We start from the raw sequence: 21,015 nt of genomic DNA, 5'->3' as shown, positions 1-21,015 counted from the left end.
TAGAGAGGAAAGGGACCTCAGTGACCATCTAGTTTGACCCCCCTTCTCATTCAGGAGACTTACAGAATGATAGAGAGGAAAGGGAACACAGTGGCCATCTAGGTCTGACCCACTTTCTCATTCAGGAGACTTACAAAATGATAGAGAGGAAAGGGACCTCAGTGACCATCTAGTTTGACCCCCCTTCTCATTAAGAAGACTTACAGAATGATAGAGAGGAAAGGGAACACAGTGGCCATCTAGGTCTGACCGAATTTCTCATTCAGGAGACTTACAGAATGATAGAGAGGAAAGGGAACTCAGTGACCATCTAGACTGACCCCCCTTCTCATTCAGGAGACTTACAGAATGATAGAGAGGAAAGGGAACTCAGTTGCCATCTAGTCTGAGCCCTCTTCTCATCCAGGAGACTGACAGAACGATAGAGAGGGAAGGGGCCTCACTGGCCATCTAGTTTGACCCCCCTTCTCATTCAGGAGACTTACAGAATGATAGAGAGGAAAGGGAACTCACTGGCCATCTAGTCTGAGCCCTCTGCTCATTCAGGAGACTTACAGAATGATAGAGAAAGAAAGGAACTCAGTGGCCATCTAGTCTGACCCCCTTCTCATTCAGGAGACTTACAGAAGGATATAGAGGGAAGGGACCTCAGTGGCCATCTAGTCTGACCCCCTTCTCATTCAGGACACTTACAGAATGATATAGAGGAAAGGGAACTCAGTGGCCATCTAGTCTGACCCACTTTCTCATTCAGGAGACTTACAGAATGACAGAGAGGAAAGGGAACTCAGTGGCCATCTAGTCTGAGCCCTCTTCTCATCGAGGAGACTTACAGAATGATAGAGAGGGAAGGGACCTCAGTGACCATCTAGACTGACCCCCCCTTCTCATTCAGGAGACTTACAGAATGATAGAGAGGAAAGGGAACTCAGTGGCCATTTACTCTGACCCACTTTCTCATTGAGGAGACTTACATAATGATAGAGAAAGAAGGGAACTCAGTGGCCATCTAGTCTGACCCCCTTCTCATTCAGGAGACTTACAGAATGATAGAGAGGAAATTGAACTCAGTGGCCATCTAGTCTCAGCCCCCTTCTCATTCAGGAGACTTACAGAAGGATATAGAGGGAAGGGACCTCAGTGGCCATCTAGTCTGACCCCCTTCTCATTCAGGAGACTTACAGAAGGATAGAGAGGGAAGGGACCTCAATGGCCATCTAGTCTGACCCCATTCTCATTCAGGAGACTTACAGAATGATAAGAGGGAAGGGACCTCAGTGGCCATCTAGTCTGACCCCCTTCTCATTCAGGAGACTTACAGAATGATAGAGAGGAAAGGGAACCCAGTGGCCATCTAGTCTGAGCCCTCTTCTCATTCAGGAGACTTACAGAATGATATAGAGGGAAGGGACCTCACTGGCCATCTAGTTTGACCCCCCCTTCTCATTCAGGAGACTTACAGAATGATAGAGAGGGAAGGGACCTCAGTGACCATCTAGTCTGACCTCCTTCTCATTCAGGAGACTTACAGAAGGATTGAGAGGGAAGGGACCTCACTGGCCATCTAGTCTGACCCCATTCTCATTCAGGAGACTTACAGAATGATAGAGATTGAAGGGACCTCAGTCGCCATCTATTCTGACCCCCCTTCTCATTCAGGAGACTTACATTAGAGATGAAAGGGGCCACAGTGGCCATCTAGTCTGACCCCCCTTCTCATTCAGGAGACTTACAGAATGATAGAGAGGAAAGGGAACTCAGTAGCCATCTAGTCTGAGCCCTCTTCTCACCCAGGAGACTTACAGAATGGTAGAAATGGAAGGGGCCTCAGTGGCGATCTAGACTGACACCCCCCCCTTTTCATTCAGGAGACTTACAGAATGATAGAGAGGGAAGGGACCTCACTGGCCACCTATTCTGACCCCCTTCTCATTCAGGAGACTTACAGAATGATATAGAGGAAAGGGAACTCAGTGGCCATCTAGTCTGACCCACTTTCTCATTCAGGAGACTTACAGAATGATAGAGAGGAAAGGGAACTCAGTAGCCATCTAGTCTGAGCCCTCTTCTCACCCAGGAGACTTACAGAACGATAGAGGGGGAAGGGGCCTCACTGGCCATCTAGTTTGACCCCCCTTATCATTCAGGAGACTTACAGAATGATAGAGAGGAAAGGGAACTCAGTGGCCATCTAGTGGGAGCCCTCTACTCATTCAGGAGACTTACAGAATGATAGAGAGGAAAGGGACCTCACTAGCCATCTAGTCTGACCCACTTTCTCATTCAGGAGACTTACAGAATGATAGAGAGGAAAGGGAACTCAGTGCCCATCTAGTCTGAGCCCTCTTCTCATTCAGGAGACTTACAGAATGATAGAGAAAGAAGGGAACTCAGTGGCCATCTAGTCTGACCCCCTTCTCATTCAGGAGACATACAGAAGGATAGAGAGGGAAGGGACCACAGTGGCCATCTAGTCTGACCCCCTTCTCATTCAGGAGACTTACAGAAGGATAGAGAGGGAAGGGACCTCACTGGCCATCTAGTCTGACCCCATTCTCATTCAGGAGACTTACAGAATGATAGAGATTGAAGGGACCTCAGTCGCCATCTATTCTGACCCCCCTTCTCATTCAGGAGACTTACATTAGAGATGAAAGGGGCCACAGTGGCCATCTAGTCTGACCCCCCTTCTCATTCAGGAGACTTACAGAATGATAGAGAGGGAAGGGACCTCACTGGCCATCTAGTTTGACCCCCCCCCCTTCTCATTCAGGAGACTTACAGAATGATAGAGAGGGAAGGGACCTCAGTGACCATCTAGTCTGACCTCCTTCTCATTCAGGAGACTTACAGAAGGATAGAGAGGGAAGGGACCTCACTGGCCATCTAGTCTGACCCCATTCTCATTCAGGAGACTTACAGAATGATAGAGATTGAAGGGACCTCAGTCGCCATCTATTCTGACCCCCCTTCTCATTCAGGAGACTTACATTAGAGATGAAAGGGGCCACAGTGGCCATCTAGTCTGACCCCCCTTCTCATTCAGGAGACTTACAGAAGGATAGAGAGGGAAGGGACCTCAATGACCATCTAGTCTGACCCCATTCTCATTCAGGAGACTTACAGAATGATAAGAGGGAAGGGACCTCAGTGGCCATCTAGTCTGACCCCCTTCTCATTCAGGAGACTTACATAATGATAGAGAAAGAAGGGAACTCAGTGGCCATCTAGTCTGACCCCCTTCTCATTCAGGAGACTTACAGAATGATAGAGAGGAAAGGGAACCCAGTGGCCATCTAGTCTGAGCCCTCTTCTCATTCAGGAGACTTACAGAATGATAGAGAGGGAAGGGACCTCACTGGCCATCTAGTTTGACCCCCCCCCCTTCTCATTCAGGGGACTTACAGAATGATAGAGAGGGAAGGGACCTCAGTGACCATCTAGTCTGACCTCCTTCTCATTCAGGAGACTTACAGAAGGATAGAGAGGGAAGGGACCTCACTGGCCATCTAGTCTGACCCCATTCTCATTCAGGAGACTTACAGAATGATAGAGATTGAAGGGACCTCAGTCGCCATCTATTCTGACCCGCCTTCTCATTCAGGAGACTTACATTAGAGATGAAAGGGGCCACAGTGGCCATCTAGTCTGACCCCCCTTCTCATTCAGGAGACTTACAGAATGGTAGAAATGGAAGGAGCCTCAGTGGCGAACTAGACTGACCCCCCCCCCCTTTTCATTCAGGACACTTACAGAATGATAGAGATGGAAGGGGCCTCGGTGGCCATCTAGTTTGAACCCCCTTCTCATTCAGGACACTTACAGAATGATAGAGAGGGAAGGGACCTCAGTGACCATCTTGACTGACCCCCCTTCTCATTCAGGAGACTTACAGAATGATAGAGAGGGAAGGGACCTCACTGGCCACCTAGTCTGACCCCCTTCTCATTCAGGAGACTTACAGAATGATATAGAGGAAAGGGAACTCAGTGGCCATCTAGTCTGACCCACTTTCTCATTCAGGAGACTTACAGAATGATAGAGAGGAAAGGGAACTCAGTAGCCATCTAGTCTGAGCCCTCTTCTCACCCAGGAGACTTACAGAACGATAGAGGGGGAAGGGGCCTCACTGGCCATCTAGTTTGACCCCCCTTCTCATTCAGGAGACTTACAGAATGATAGAGAGGAAAGGGAACTCAGTGGCCATCTAGTGGGAGCCCTCTACTCATTCAGGAGACTTACAGAATGATAGAGAGGAAAGGGACCTCACTAGCCATCTAGTCTGACCCACTTTCTCATTCAGGAGACTTACAGAATGATAGAGAGGAAAGGGAACTCAGTGCCCATCTAGTCTGAGCCCTCTTCTCATTCAGGAGACTTACAGAATGATAGAGAAAGAAGGGAACTCAGTGGCCATCTAGTCTGACCCCCTTCTCATTCAGGAGACTTACAGAAGGATAGAGAGGGAAGGGACCACAGTGGCCATCTAGTCTGACCCCCTTCTCATTCAGGAGACTTACAGAAGAATAGAGAGGGAAGGGACCTCACTGGCCATCTAGTCTGACCCCATTCTCATTCAGGAGACTTACAGAATGATAGAGAAAGAAGGGAACTCAGTGGCCATCTAGTCTGCCCCCTTCTCATTCAGGAGACTTACAGAAGGATATAGAGGGAAGGGACCTCAGTGGCCATCTAGTCTGACCCCCTTCTCATTCAGGAGACTTACAGAAGGATAGAGAGGGAAGGGACCTCACTGACCATCTAGTCTGACCCCATTCTCATTCAGGAGACTTACAGAATGATAAGAGGGAAGGGACCTCAGTGGCCATCTAGTCTGACCCCCTTCTCATTCAGGAGACTTACATAATGATAGAGAAAGAAGGGAACTCAGTGGCCATCTAGTCTGACCCCCTTCTCATTCAGGAGACTTACAGAATGATAGAGAGGAAAGGGAACCCAGTGGCCATCTAGTCTGAGCCCTCTTCTCATTCAGGAGACTTACAGAATGATAGAGAAAGAAGGGAACTCAGTGGCCATCTAGTCTGATCCCCTTCTCATTCAGGAGACTTACAGAAGGATAGAGAGGGAAGGGACCACAGTGGCCATCTAGTCTGACCCCCTTCTCATTCAGGAGACTTACAGAAGGATAGAGAGGGAAGGGACCTCACTGGCCATCTAGTCTGACCCCATTCTCATTCAGGAGACTTACAGAATGATAGAGATTGAAGGGACCTCAGTCGCCATCTAGTCTGACCCCCTTCTCATTCAGGAGACTTACAGAATGATAGAGAGGAAAGGGACCTCACTGGCCATCTAGTCTGACCCACTTTCTCATTCAGGAGACTTACAGAATGATAGAGAGGAAAGGGAACTCAGTGCCCATCTAGTCTGAGCCCTCTTCTCATTCAGGGGACTTACAGAATGATAGAGAAAGAAGGGAACTGACCATCTATGTTTGTGGTTTGATGTAAAAACTGATTGTAAGCAATCCTATACTGCAACCAAAGTATTGGATTTCAGAAAAACAAATTTTAATGCAATGGGGGAATATTTAAATAATGAATTAAAGGGGAGGGATAAAATGGCAGGAGTGAGCACCCACTGGACTGTATTAAAAAAGGCCATCTTAAAAGCCACTGTATGTAAGGCAAATAACTAAAGGTAAAAGGAAGAAGAAACCGCTATGTTTTAGCAATGATGCAAGGGCTATAGTCAATGAAAAAAAAAGGCTGCCTATAGGAGGTATAAATAGTCTGGAAGTATGACTGATAGAGAGGTGTATAAAATGAGAAGAAGGAGGCGAAACAGATAATCTATGCTGCTAAAGCAGCTGTCCCCAAACTACGACCCGTGGGCCGTATGCGGCCCGCTGAGGCCATTTATCCGGCCCGCGGGTGAGTGACAGGAGCACAGGTACATACTTTTCTTTTAATTAAATTCTCTCCTTAATGTTCCTTCAAAAAGTACAACACCAATTATATTTCGGACTTATTAATCATTATGCCAAAGTGCTTCCTTCTTTCTTTATACATTTTTCTATAAACCAAGAAAACCTTGTATAGCCAATCAGATGTTAACAAAAGAAAATTAAAAACAAAACATAAACATATATGAATTTCAGATTTCTTTCCCCCCCCCCCCTCTAAATAGTATGTTCCCATTTTGTTTTTTACTTTAAAATAAGGTATGTGCAGTGTGCATAGGGATTTGTTCATAGTTTTTTTTAATGGTCCGGCCCTACAACAGTTCGAGGGACAATGAACTGGCCCCCTGTGTAAAAAGTTTGGGGACCCCTGTGCTAAAGCCTCAAAAGAGGAAGAAATTGCCAAATTTGTAAAAAAAGGGGGATAAAACCTTCTTCAGATATATTAGTGATAGGAAGAAGAAAAACTGCAGCATCACGAAGCTTAGTATCGGGAATAATACATGCATTGATGGGAATAAGGTGATTGCTGACCATTTCAATAGCTACTTCTGTTCAGTTTTTTCAAAAGACACCTTACAAACTAATACTATATATGGATATAGCATTACTTCCAGCTGTATGGATTCAGCTCCAGTGATCTTACAAGCCGATGTCTTAGAAGAACTTGAACGATTAAAGATAAATAAGGCAATGGGTCCAGATGGCATACAGCCCAGAGTTCTTAAAGAACTCAGATTTGTCATTGCTGCCCCCCTGACTGATTTTTTTAACCAATCCCTGTTAACCGGAAATCTTCCTGAGGATTGGAGAATGGCCAGTGTTGTGCCTTTCCATAAGAAGGGCAGTAGAGAAGAAGCTGGTAACTACAGGCCAGTTAGCTTGACATCAGTTATAGTTAAAATGATGAAGACTCTACTCAAAAAGAGGATAAATCAGCACCTAAAAACAATAATTTATTGGACCCAAATCAGCATGGCTTTACTGAAGGCAAATCATGTCAGACTAATCTAATTGATTTCTTTGACTATGTCACAAAGATGTTGGATGAATGTGGTGCTATGGATATTGCCTATCTGGACTTCAGCAAAGTCTTTGATACGGTTCCACATAAAGAGCTGATAGATAAATTAGTGAAGATTTGACTTAATCCCTGGATAATTCAGTGGATTTGCAGCTGGCTGAAGTGTAGACATCAGAGAGTTATTTTTAATGGCAAGTATTCTGAGCAGAGACAGGTTACAAGCGGTGTGCCACAAGGGTTTGTTCTGGGTCCTATTCTTTTTAATATGTTTGTGAGTGACATAGGGGAAGGTTTGCCTATTTGCCGATGACTCTAAAGTGTGCAATAGGGTTGATATTCCTGGAGGCATCTGTAATATGGTAAATGATTTAGCTTTACTAGATAAATGGTCAAAGCAATGGAAACTGCAGTTTAATGTTTCCAAATGTAAAATAATGCACTTGGGGAAAAGGAATCCTCAATCTGAGTATTGTATTGGCAGTTCTGTGTTAGCAAAAACTTCAGAAGAAAAGGATTTAGGGGTAGTGATTTCTGACAGTCTCAAAATGGGTGAACAGTGCAGTCAGGTGGTAGGGAAAGCAAGTAGGATGCTTGGCTGCATAGCTAGAGGTATAACAAGCAGGAAGAGGGAGATTATGATCCCGCTATATAGAGTGCTGGTGAGACCACATTTGGAATACTGTGTTCAGTTCTGGAGACCTCACCTACAAAAAGATATTGACAAAATTGAATGGGTCCAAAGACGGGCTACAAGAATGGTAGAAGGTCTTAAGCATAAAACATATCAGGAAAGACTTAATGAACTCAATCTGTATAGTCTGGAGGACAGAAGGAAAAGGGGGGACATGATTGAAATATTTAAATATGTTAAAGGGTTAAATAAGATCCAGGAGGGAAGTGTTTTTAATAGGAAAGTGAACACAAGAACAAGGGGACACAATTTGAAGTTAGTTTGGGGAAAGATCAAAAGCAACATGAGAAAATATTATTTTACTGAAAGAGTAGTAGATCCTTGGAACAAACGTCCAGCAGACGTGGTAGATAAATCCACAGTAACTGAATTTAAACATGCCTGGGATAAACATGTATCCATCCTAAGATAAAATACAAAAAATAGTATAAGGGCAGACTAGATGGACCATGAGGTATTTTTCTGCCGTCAGACTTCTATGTTTCTATGTTTCTATGTTCAGTTCCAAGTGGGGAAAAACACTGGAGGCATGGTGATTGCTTGGAAAGATGGTTTATTGGTAGACAGCAGGACTGTTCTGGTACAAGCTCAACTTTTCCCAGTCAGATAACTCAGCACAATAAGGTATCACAGATCATTTTATTACAGGAATTCTCACAATAACTAACAGTTATGATGCAATTCTTCTTCAGTATAATTTTTCCCATTGTGCCGGTAAAAAGAGGTTGAATTGACCCAGGCTCTAGGTGGAGCATCTACATGCTGGCTGGCTTAGTGAAAGAGTGAAGACAAAGTCCCTCTGGAATGTTCTCTCCAATTACCCCTCATCCCGAGTCAAAGCCAATAGGAATACACAAATGTGGTCACATGTAGACCTACATTATTCAGAGTGCAATTTCATTACATTTCCCCTAATGCAATATCTTAAAGAGACATGCCTAAATACAGTCCAACTATCTCTGTCTCTGGGGACAGCACACTCCCCATCTGGAATTTGTAAAATTCCACACTAACTAGCGAATAAATTGAAATAAACAAAGATATAGGCTAAATAGTGCAGCTTAACTATGTTACTAAGGTAAACAATGCATAGCGTAAGCAATGTAACATAACTATCTAATTGACTAAATAAAGGGCATAGAATAACAGTCTATCCAAACTAAATAACAAAGGTAAATGCTGATTTCCAAGGGGTGGTTCTTGAACCTACCCTAACTCTTATTTTAGTGCATCTAGTGAGTCCAAATTGAGGTTATCAAGTGTGCAGTCCAAACTTTTAAATATTTTCAAATATACACAATGAGTCATGGGACTCCTACTCATGAGACCTCCAGTGCAACATATTCTGCTTTACTGGGCAACTGGGCAGCGTCATTTGTGAATCACAGTCAGGGTTTGGTTTTTGGAGATTATTTCTATTAGCTCCTCCAGTTGGGATAGTGCCTGGGGGGACTTGCCCCTCTCCCATGGGATTAGCAGGGAGATATGACTGCTTGGACTTTAGTGCCACACAGCAGAAACAAAAACCCCCCAGTAAGCTAGGAGAAGCTTTGGGTGGAGGTAGGTGAAAGGGATAACTTCAGTCTACTTCTGAATGGGATGTGTGTGTGTGTGTGTGTGTGTGCCCGTGCGCGCACACACACATAGCTACTTGTGTATGCAGCTACTTTCTAAAATGCAAGAAATACAGATATTCTGGACAATTTCTCCCCCCCCCCCGCCATAATACAATTCTTACATAGGTACATTAAACTGAATACAATATAAATGAAAGAGAAAAAGGAAATCTTAGAATGAATTTCCATCCTCCTTCCATAGTCTCCTGAGGATTGAAAAGAGTCTTTTGATCTTTATTTGTCCATCTCAGGGTCCTTTCTTTCATGTCTGCCGGATAGCATGCTTGTGGGTTAATCAGGCTTGGGAAGGTTTGCTCCACTCTGATTGCTGTGATGACTTTCAGTGGAGGACTGGATCCAAACCGAATTCCTAATTCAAATGGATGGAAGGTCTCTGGAGGCATCTGGATCCATGTGCTCTGCTAATGTGTGCAGGGCTGAAAGGTATGAGAACAAGGTCCCTCCCCCTTTTGCTGGTTATTCTACCAGGAAAGGAACTGTAAAAGTATTAGACATTGGAGGGTGGTGTTGTAGACAGCTTAGAGGCAGGGTTTGATAGGGGAAAAAACACATCAGTATTGCAGTTAAAGCAATTACAGTGATACCTCTACCTACAAACGTCTCTACTTACGAACTTTTCTAGATAACAACTGGATGTTCAAGATTTTTTTGCCTCTTCTCAAGAACCGTTTTCCACTTACAAACCCGAGCCTCCAAAACTGTAACCGGAAAAGGCAGGGAGAAGCTCCATGGGGCCTCTCTAGGAATCTCCTGAGAGGAAACAGGGCCAGAAAAGGCAGAGAGAAGCCTCCGTGGGGCCTCTCTAGAAATCTCCTGGGAGGAAACAGGGCCTCCACCCTCCCTGTGGTTTCCCCAATCGCACACATTATTTGCTTTTACATTAATCCCTAAGGGGAAAATTGCTTCTTCTTACAAACTTTTCTACTTAAGAACCTGGTCATTAAGTTCGTATATCAAAATGGAGACATCACAGAAAGGAAGAAAAACTGGATTCACATACTTCAGGAAAAAGATGGGCAGATATTTGCATCTTGGCAGAGAATTGCCATCCATTAAACATCACAAAAGAGCAATATTTTTTAAAAAACTGTTTGCCTTTACATTCATGAATCTAAAGTAAGAAAATTTCCTGTAAGTTTCTGTTTGCTAGATGAGTCTGCTTGGACTGGGTAGACCTTAGTTATGTAGACTAGACTGCCCCAGGCTATTAACAAAGGTGGGGGGAAATGAGTGAGCTGGGCTCATTCCTTGATGGCCCATTGATAAGGGGGGGCTCCTAGGATTGAGTGTGTTTCCCACCTAAAGCATGTTTCTCCATGTTCTCATCCAGGGATATTCTATATAATAATCTGCCTTTTTAATACTTCCTAATATATTTTATTCCTCTAGGAGGGGCTAGGTGCTAATTTCCTACGGTATTGAAAGTAAGTCCACGTATTGCACCTCTGGATGTTTTGACAGCAGAGAAAAGGAAAATTTGTTTGTAAAATGAAAGTTAGTGTTGCAAAAAAGTAAAAATCAAATTTTATGTAGTTTGTTGTAAAGGAAACAAAAATGAAATTCTTTTTGTGCAAGACAGAATATTTGTGATAGTCTGCAATTTACTTAATGGTCAGCATTTAATCTCTACAAATTAAATACAAAAACTTTAACTTTTATAGTTGTTTGGGAAAAGGAAATGTTCTGCTGAGAAATGAATTCTGTATTTTTTTAGCTGACTCCTTTCCTAGTTCTGTTTGATGTGTAGATTAATGTATGCAAATGTATGGCATGTAATTAGCTCTGTCTTTCTCAAATTTTATTTTATTTATTTATTTATTTATTTATTTTGTCAAGTATGTATTGGTAGTATACAAAGATATAACAATGTTTATATACATGATACTAGTAAAAGAGAAACATTAGGACAGGGGACAGTAGGCATGCTGGTGCACTTATGCACACCCCTTATTAACCTCTTAGGAATCGGGTGAAGTCAATAGTGGATAGTCTAAGGCAGTGGTGGCGAACCTATGGCACGGGTGCTACAGGTGGCACACAGAGCCACATTTTCTGGCATGCGAACTGTTGCCCTGGCTCAGTTCCAATGTGCATGTGTATGCCAGCCATTTGATTTTTGGCTCATACAGAGGCTCTGGGAGGGCTTTTTTTTGCTTCCAGGGAGCTTCTGGGGGGATGGGGGGGCATTTTTATCCTTCCTCAGCTCCAGGGAAGCCTTTGGAGCCTGGGAAGGGTGAAAAACGAGCCTACTGAGCCCACCAGAAGTTGGGAAAGAGGCCATTTCTGGCTTTCAGAGGGCCTCCGGGTGGCAAGGGAAGCTATTTTCACCCTCCCCAGGCATTGAATTATGGCTGTGGGCACTCACACATGCGCGATAGCACATACACATGCTCTTTCGGCACCCGAGGGAAAAAAGGTTCACCATCACTTGTCTAAGGATAAAGTTTTTGGGGTTAGGTGATGATAGTACAGAATCAGGTAGTGAGTTCCCTGCATTAACTACTCAGTTACTAAAGTCGTATTTCCTGCAGTCGAGTTTGGAACTGTTTACTTTGTATCTGTTGTGTGCTCGTGTGTTGTTGTGATTGAGGCTGAAGTAGTCATTGAAAGGAAGGACATTGTAGAAGATGATTTTATGGGCTATGCTTAGGTCATGCTTAAGGAGACATAGTTCTAAGCTTTCTTAACCTAGGATTTTAAGTCTAGTTGCTTACAATCTATTCTGTTGCAAGTGGAGGAGTGGAGGGCTCTTCTAGTAAAGTATCTCTGGACATTTTCTAAAGTGTTTATGTCTGAAATGCGATGTGGTTTCCAGACAGATGAGCTGTCAAAAGTTTTGTATGCTCTGATTAGTAGTGTGAGATTACTGGAGCAGAAGCTACGTAGGATTAGATTAACAACTCTTGAAGACTTTTTGACGATGTTGTTGCAGTGGGCTTTGATATTATTTGATATGAGTATTCTAAGGTCTTTTATGGAGTGAGGGTTGTCTGTAAGATCTTGTTTATTCAGCTTGTATTTTGTGTTCTGATTCTTTTTGCCAACGTGTAGGACAGAGCACTTTTGGTTGAGATTTGGAGTTGCCCGATATTTGACCATTCAAACACAAAGTCAAGGTCTTTTTGGAGAGTAGCTGTGTTATCAGTAGTGTTGAAAAGTTTTATATCATCAGCGAAGAGAATGCTGTTGCTTCTAATGTGATCACAAAAGTCATTTATATAGAGTATGGAAAGTCTTGGTCCTAGTACACTAGCTTGGGGTACACTGCTGTTAACTGGAACTGGGTTAGATATGGCGCTCCCTATTTTGACAACTTGTTGTCTGTTTGAAAAGAATGCAATTATCCAGCCATGTAGGGATCCTGAGATGCCATAGGATTTTAGTTTCAGAAGTAATTTGTCATGTACCATGTACTATTGAATCAAAAGCTTTACAAACATCTATGTAGATTCGGCATGCAGGCCCGGCCAGTTTCCTGTCATTCCCCCTTTAATCCTGGCTATCTGGGCTGAGCCTTTTGGTGGCACTTCAAGAGGCTTTGGCAGTCCAGAGCAAATGAAGCATTTTATTTTCTCTGGGCGCTTGGACAGGAAATAAACCTCTGTCAGCGCCCAGAGAAAAGAAACGCTCCCTTCACTCTGGGCAGCTGAGGAGTCACCACAGCAAAGGAAAGGCACCGGCTATAAAGCGAGCAAGTGAGAGGAGAGGGGATCCCTTCAGCATGGGAAAGAAGAGGCAGCAGGTAACAGCAGCCTCGAGCCAGGTATATTGGAGGCGCGTGCTCCTTCTCGCCGCCTCAGAGTCCCTCTTTTTTTTTCTTAAGCCTTAAAGTTTTGGATTTTTTTTATTCACCTCACCTCACCTTCTTCCTTTGGCGGCGACACTCCTCCTCCTCCTCTTCTTCTTCCTCCTCCTCCCAGCCAAATTGCAAGCTTTTATTTCTTTCCTAATGGGTTTGCATGCATTATTTGCTTTTACATTGATTCCTATGGGAAAAATTGCTTCTACTTAAGTACGTTTCTACTTAATAACCTGGTCACAGAACAAATTAAGTTCATAAGTAGAGGTACCACTGTAGTTTGTCATGAACCACTAAGTCAAAGGCTTTACAGAAGTGATCGAGATGTGTAGTCCATATGTTCTTGCAGTGAAGGAGTTGCAGGTTACAAGATATTTTTTCTGAAACCAATTGTTTGTTAGAGAATAGGCTGTTAGTTTCTAGGTGGATGGTAATTGATTGGTTTATTATTGATTCCATGACTTTGCATGTGACGCAGCATAGAGAGATTGGTCTGTAGTTTTCAACTAGACTGGGATCTCCTTTTTTGAAGATGGGGATGACCATTGCTTTTTTTTTTTTTTTTTGCTAATGACCATAGTTTGGAAGTATGCCGGTCCTAAATGATTTTTTTAAAGATTATGCTTAGTGGTTCAGCTATGGCTGTTGAGAGCTTTTTTAGGAAGTATGTAAAATTGATAGAGAAGATTTAAGGTTGCATAGTGCTTTTTCAACATTGTCTTCTGTGAAGTCTATTTGTGTTAAGTCATTGTGAGCATTTGAGATGTGATTATGGAATTTTGGGGATGAGCCATTGCTGTTTACAAAGACTGAGTCAAAGAATGTGTTCAAGAGGTTAGCTTTGATGATTCATCATAGCATTATTTATTGTTGGGTCCTTTTAGTGGTGGAATTTGTCTTGAGTTCTTGAGTTTGTTATTTACAAAGTTGTAGAAGGTGCGGTTGGATTTGGTGCACAGGAGGTTTTCCTCTTGTTTATTGTGGTAGTTGAAGCATTCTGCCTTTATTTGGTGGCATATATTTTCATAGCAGATTTTGAAATTGGCTACATGGGGTTTTTTGTTTTTCCTCCAGAGATTTTTTTTTTAATTGTAGTTTTCTTATTGAGATGGGAAGGGGTTTTTTTTCTTGCTTATGGTAGTTATTAGTGGTACATGTAGTCTGATAATTCTTTTGACTTCAAGCAAGAATATGTTGTAGAGGTCATTGGCAGTGTTACAGACAGAGAATAGAGTTTGCCAGTCAATAGTTGAGAGATCAGCATCTATGAGTTTATAGTTGGCTTTATTAAGGTGGTTATTGGAGTGGTATAGGTTGAGGCTGAAGTTAATCATGCTGGGATCTCTGTTGGAAAATAGTTCTTTTATTTGTAGTCCATAAATTGTACTTTTGCTGTTGCAGAAATGAGGTCTAGGCAGCTGTTGAGTCTTGTATCGTTCGTTACTAGTTAATCGAGTCCCAGATTGATAACAGCATTGTATGGATGTGTATATGATTGTATGGATGTGTATATGTATATGATATGTATATGTGTATGTATGTGTATATGGCTGTATGGATATGTATGGATGTGCAGGGTGCAGTTTCATTACTTTCAGTCTCATTTGACATGTCATAAATCCCACTCTCCAATTAATCACATTGGTGGTTGTGAACCCCAAACCCCACCTTCTGACTATAGCAGCCTAGGACACAATCAGTAAAAGAAACATTGTGGAATGTAGTTTCAGTTAGAGTAGGGAGGGAGTGAGTGGAGATTTTACAGTATCCATTTATAGGTGTTTGCAAAATAGGTGAAAAAGAAAATTTCACAGAAAAATGCAGGATATAGACCCATGATGGTGAACCTAAGGCACATATGCCCAAAGTGGTACACAGAGGCATATCATTAGGCATGCAAGCTCAGGTCTGGAATGCATGTACTCACCGGGCAGTTGATTTTCAGATCTTCTGGAAGATGTGTGGACTTCAACTCCCAGAATTCCCCAGCCAGCAGAGCTGGATGGGGAATTCTGGGAGTTGAAGTCCACACATCTTCCAACAGCCAAGGTTGAGAAACACTGTTCTGGGGTCACTAGAAGTTGGGAAACAGCCTGTTTTCAGCCTCCAGAGGGGATGGGGAAGGTTCATTTTTTGCCCTCCCCAAGTTCCAGAGCCTTTCGAGGAGCCTGGGGAGGGTGAAAATGTCCCCCCCCCCCCCGGAAGTCTACAGAAACTGGAAATGTTCTGTTTGCCAAGTTCCTGTTGAACTGGAAGTTCCATTTTCGGTTTGAAGAAGTTGACAAATGAGCCATTTTTGGCCTTGGGAGGACCTCGGGGTGTGTGGAAAGGCCATTTTCGCACTCCATAGACACCTAGAAAGGATCTGAAGGCTGGAGAGAGCAAAAAATGGGCATGTCATTGCATGCCAGGGTGGTGTCATGCATACATATCTGGGGTCCCTGCATGGAATTAGGGATGTGGGCATGCATGTACGTGCTTCTCCATGCCCCCCCTTTTCTTGGCACATGAACCAATAAAGGTTCACCATCACTGATATAGACAAATAAGACGATAGTCATCCCATTATTCTTATTCTTATTCTTATTCTTATTCTTATTTAGATTTGTATGCCGACCCTCTCTGAAGACTTGGAGCGGCTCACAACAAGCATACAAAGTACAAATCCAATAATTAAAAACAGCAGAACAATTAAAACTCTTAATTTAAAAACACTGATACAACCCAAACAAACCAAACATAAAACAAAACGGCCAGGGGGAATCAATTTCCCCATGCCTGGTAGCAAAGGTGGGTTTTTAGGAGTTTGCAAAAGGCAAGGAGGGTAGGGGCAGTCCTAATCTCAGGGGGAAGCTGATTCCAGAGGGTCGGGGCCACCACAGAGAAAGCTCTTCCCCTGGGTCCCGGCCAGAGCCGCCATCAGGAATTTTGGGGCCCCATACAGCCTAAGTGTCTGGGGCCCCCCCGGCCATTTTAAAACTACTGTCCCCCAAATCCGGTGCCATGCCCACCATGGCCACACACCCTGGGCAAGCCCTCCCCCGGCCCTCTGAGGTCAAACACAGCCCTGATGTGGCCCTCAATGAAATTGAGTTTGACACCCTGGCCTAGAGGCTAAATCCTATGAACAAGGGCTAAGAGAATGAGTATGTTTAGCTCAACAGATAGAAAACTGAGGGGGAATATAATAGTAGTTTCCCAATCCTTAAAGGGCTGCCACATAGCAGATGGCATCTATTTATTCTCCATGCCACCTGAAGGTAGTACAAGAAGCAATGGGCGGAACCTCACCAAGAAGAAATGCAATCTGGAAATAAGGAAAAACTTGGGACTGGGCGGCATAGAAATAAATAATAAATAAATAAATCCCTTCTTTTTTATTAAAAGAAATTAATAGAAACATAGAAACATAAAAGATTGATGGCAGAAAAAGACCTCATGGTCCATCTAGTCTGCCCTTATACTATTTCCTGTATTTTATCTTAGGATGGATATATGTTTATCCCAGGCATGTTTAAATTCAGTTACTGTGGATTTACCAACCACGCCTGCTGGAAGTTTGTTCCAAGTATCTACTACTCTTTCAGTGAAATAATGTTTTCTCAGGTTGCTTTTGATCTTTCCCCCAACTAACTTCAGATTGTGTCCCCTTGTCCTTGTGTTCACTTTCCTATTAAAAACACTTCTCTCCTAGCCCTTATTTAACCCTTTAACATATTTAAATGTTTCAATCATGTCCCCCCTTTTCCTTCTGTCCTCCACACTATACAGATTGAGTTCATGAAGTCTTTCCTGATATGTTTTATGCTTAAGACCTTCCACCATTCTTGTAGCCCGTCTTTGGACCCGTTCAATTTTGTCAATAATAATTTAAAAAAAACAAAATCCATTACTATTAAAACTAAAACAACCAGCAAAGCTATTAATAAAAACAGGTGAGGGCTGGGTTTTTTTCTCTGTTATTATTTAAGTGCTTTTACCATATGCTTTAAATCAAGAATCACTTCTCTCTCTGTTTCTCTCTCTTTTCTGTCATTCTCTGCCTCAATCATTTTCTCATTTCTCTTTTTTTCTCCCCTTTTTTCTATCATTTCTCTCTCTCTTCCTTCCACTCTTCTCTCTCTCTCTTTCTTCCTCTCTCATCTCTTTCTTTCTTTCTCTTTCTCTTTCTCTCTCTTTCTTTCTTTCTCTTTCTCTCACTCTCTTCCTTCCTCTCTCATCTCTTTCTTTCTTTCTCTATCTTGCTTTCTTCCTCTCTCTCACTCTCTTCCTTCCTCTCTCATTTCTCTCTCTCTCTCTTTCTTCCCCTCTCTCTCTTTCTCTATCTTGCTTTCTTCCTCTCTCTGACTCTTCCTTCCTCTCTCATCTCTCTCTCTCTCTTTCTCTATCTTGCTTTCTTCCTCTCTCTCTCTTTCTCTCTCTCTTTCTCTATCTTGCTTTCTTCCTCTCTCTCTCTCTTCCTTCCTCTCTCATCTCTTACTTTCTTTCTCTCTCTCTTTCTCTATCTTGCTTTCTCCCTCTCTCTCCCTCTTCCTTCCTCTCTCATCTCTCTCTTTTTTCTTTCTCTCTCTTTCTCTATCTCTCCCCCTCTTTCTCTCTCTCTCTTTTTCTCACTTTCCCTCTCTTGTTTTCTTTCTCTCTCTCTGTTGCTTTCTCTCTCACACTCTTTCTCTCTCTCGTTCTCTTTCTCTTGCTATCTCTTTCTCCCCCTATTTCTCTCTCTCTCTCTCTATCTATCTATCTATCTATCTATCTTGTTCTGTCATTGCTCTCACTCTCTCTCGTTCTCCGGAGGCTGGCAAAAGTAATTTTCAATTACTTTCAATTGTAATTTTCAATTACAATCAACCTATCTCTCCTTCCTTCCTTTCCCCCCTTCCTCTTTTCCTTTCCTTCCTTCCCTTCCCCTTTCTCCTTCTTTCCCTTCTTCCTTCATTCCAACCAACCTATCTCTTCTTCCTGTTTCCTTCTCCTCCCTCTTCCCCTTCCTTCCCCTCCGTCTTTCCCTCCCTTCCCTCCCTATTTTTCCTTCCTTCCTTCCCTTCTGTGTCCTCCCGGCCCTCTCTTCCCTCACATCGTGTAAACTTCGCTCAATCCCGGCCTGAAAAAGGGATGCAATTTTCCTCATGTAGGATGCTGTGCTTCACCCCAGGAGGGCACTCAGATACAAATACTGTACAGATATAAAGAGGGAAACCGGGGAAGTGACTGTCATAATTTATTAAGGTGCCACTTCTTCAGGTGGGGTTTTTTTGGGGGGGCGGGGGACGTGCTAAAACCAAACAATCTGAGGTAAAATTAAAGATCCGACGTGTCCATGAAACCGCCGACTGCAAGTCTGCTGAGAGAAGAAACGGAGCGCGGATCTTAAAAGGCAGGAGACCGGCCGTGGGTCAACTCTGAGTGACCCGCCAACAGCGCTGAGGGACCCTGACCACTGTGGGGGCCAGCAAGGTCCTCCACGAAGCCACGAGGCGCTCGGGCGGGAAAGCAGAGCCGGGCTGAAGGCTGCGGCGGCGACGGCAGAAGAAGGAGGGATCCAAGAATGGCTGCAGGGAAGAGAGGCAGAGCACACGGGCGGGCGAGGGCAGCGGCGAGTAGCCATGGCGGCGCGAGGGGGTTATAGGCGTGGGGGGGCCGCCGCGGCTTCGTGCGCGCCCTTGGAAAAGGGTGCACGGGGGGGCCTTTTGAGGGACGCTGGCACACGCGTGCGAAGCCTACAACTTGTGCTTGTGTTAAATTTTGTTTCTTTCCTAAGCAGCCTTCTGTGTAAAAAAATCCATTTGGGAACGAGTCATTCCCAAATGGATTTTTTTACACAGAAGGCTGCTTAGGAAAGAAACAAAATTTAACACAAGCGCAAGTTGCAACCGCCACCCCGAAGGGGCTCTTACCTTCGCCGCACGCTTTACTCTGGGACTGGAGGACGGGAGGAGCCGAAAGCCACTGGGAGAGGACTGGGCTCAGCAGGAGAAGCGCCGCCCCCCCCCCACATTATTCAATTTTCCCGGGCCCGGTACGCCCCTCCCAGTAATACCCGTCTATCGGCGGCCCTGGTCCCGGCAGATAGCATTGTTTTGTCGACGGGACCCGGAGAAGGCCAACTCTGTGGGACTCAGGGCGGCATACAAATCTAATACATTTGTTTATTAGGACTTTAGTTTGTAGCAGAGATTATAGTTACAAATCGAAGAGATTTTAAAAGATATAGATATTAATTAGTAGCACAGAAGAGCTATGATTGATGTATAATCCAACATAAGTATTAACCAATATTGTACACATAAATTGAACCCATATAGAAAGATTATGTGTTTTGTGGATGTTTAATATTGTTGTTTTTTTATCTATAAATTGGTGCAAGATAACAGAAAAACAGTACTTAGTTAAGATCTTCAGTTCACATAGTATTGTTTTTCACATACATATCTTGTGTGCTTGGTTGTGAAAACAATTTGAATGAGAAACTGATTTATTTGTATTACACATGTAGTGGCACATGAGTGAAACTTCAAAAGTTGCTGGGATGGATGAACGGAAAAGGCAGACAGGCAGAATACTAGTGGCCAGATTACTTAGAAATTTGCTCCCTACATCAGAGGTTGTGAACACTTTGGTTAAACATCTGTAATATGATTAATAAGATGACTATCTTATAGTTAACATTGTGACTAGCCACAGAATGTGAGCCTAACAGGACATTTCTCTTAAAGAAATTCAAAACAACCGCTGAAGTTGTCATGGTCAAAACTCATTCATACTGTTTCTTTTTTCCTTACCAGGATCTAATAAGCTGCCTCCAATGAACAGAATGATGAATGAAATTGCTAAGCAGAAGAAAAGGCTCCTTAAAAAGTATGAAATGTTATATATTATTTTAAAAGCTGTAGTTGGTACTTTTTGCCTCTCTGCTTTAGTGAATTAGAAAGGAGAATGTTAACCCAGAAATTCAACAAACATTAATTCAAGGTATCCTTCTGGCAAATACCCTGAAAGATATATGCAAAGTTCCTGGGAAGAAGTTAAGAGACAGAAACTCTATAAAGAGAGGACATGATGCTCCTAAAATAAGATGAGGCAAAACAAATCACAAAAATGAAATAAATTGGAAAGGGCATAACAAAGATCCACACTGTTTTTTTAAAAAAAACATAATATCTAGTTCTATGTATCTCAACTCCTGGTAATTTCAGCAATTGGTCCTCTATTGACATTGAGTGGTTTAAAAAGAAAAAATGAGTGTTGTATCCTGTAATGGCTACCTTGTATCTGTAAATAGTTTGTTCCTTGCTAAAGCGCTGTCTGAGATGGAAATCAGGAAGTCGCTCCTGATTGGCTCAGACGCGCCCTGCTCTTGCTTTGGCGGGAACCGCAAATGTATAAAAGAAGCGGTTTCTCCCAAGCAGAGCAGATGGTACTCGCTGAAAGTCACTTACCTATGCTGAGCTGAATAAAAGTACCGTTCTAAACCAACCCTGCCTCTGGGTTCACTTCACTGGCGACGACGGACGAAAGAAACTACGCGTGCAACATGAACAATCTCCAAATCGGCTGGGCTCCTGAGTTCTTCGACCCAGAAAAGACTTCCTGGGACGACTACCTAGCCAGCTTCGAGATCTTCCTCGAGGCAGCAGGAATACGGGACGCCGACGCCGATCGAAGATGGGCCATCTTCCTAAATTACTGCGGTCCAGAAATCCGCGCCCTCGCCCAGACTCTCACTGACCTGCTGCCGGCAAGATCCGTCGCTTGGGACGTCCTACAAGACAAGCTCGCGAGCCATTTCAAGCCAACAAAACCAGCCATGGTTTTCCGGCACCAGTTTTCTAGAATGGCTCAGCGCGAAGCGGAATCAATCAACCAATTTGCAACGCGACTTCGAACGGTGCTTGCGAAATGCAAGTTTGACAACCCGGAAGCTCGCCTCACCGATGCCTTAGT

General features: G+C 43.4%; 1 protein-coding gene across 1 annotated transcript in view; it reads left to right on the top strand.

Annotated features, from left to right (window-relative positions):
* LOC139164523 (dimethylaniline monooxygenase [N-oxide-forming] 4-like) overlaps positions 1-21,015 on the top strand; it is a 224,970-nt gene that overhangs the window by 183,094 nt on the left and 20,861 nt on the right. The window contains exon 7 of the mRNA XM_070746780.1: positions 19,857-19,929. Within this exon, the coding sequence (XP_070602881.1) occupies positions 19,857-19,929 (73 nt within the window). The remainder of the gene's footprint in view (positions 1-19,856; positions 19,930-21,015) is intronic.

The sequence above is a fragment of the Erythrolamprus reginae genome, chromosome 3, assembly GCF_031021105.1.
Source record: "Erythrolamprus reginae isolate rEryReg1 chromosome 3, rEryReg1.hap1, whole genome shotgun sequence".
Taxonomy (NCBI): Eukaryota; Metazoa; Chordata; class Lepidosauria; order Squamata; family Dipsadidae; genus Erythrolamprus; species Erythrolamprus reginae.
The sequence above is the reverse complement of the archived record's forward strand: the minus strand, read 5'-3'. Positions and strand labels throughout refer to the sequence as shown.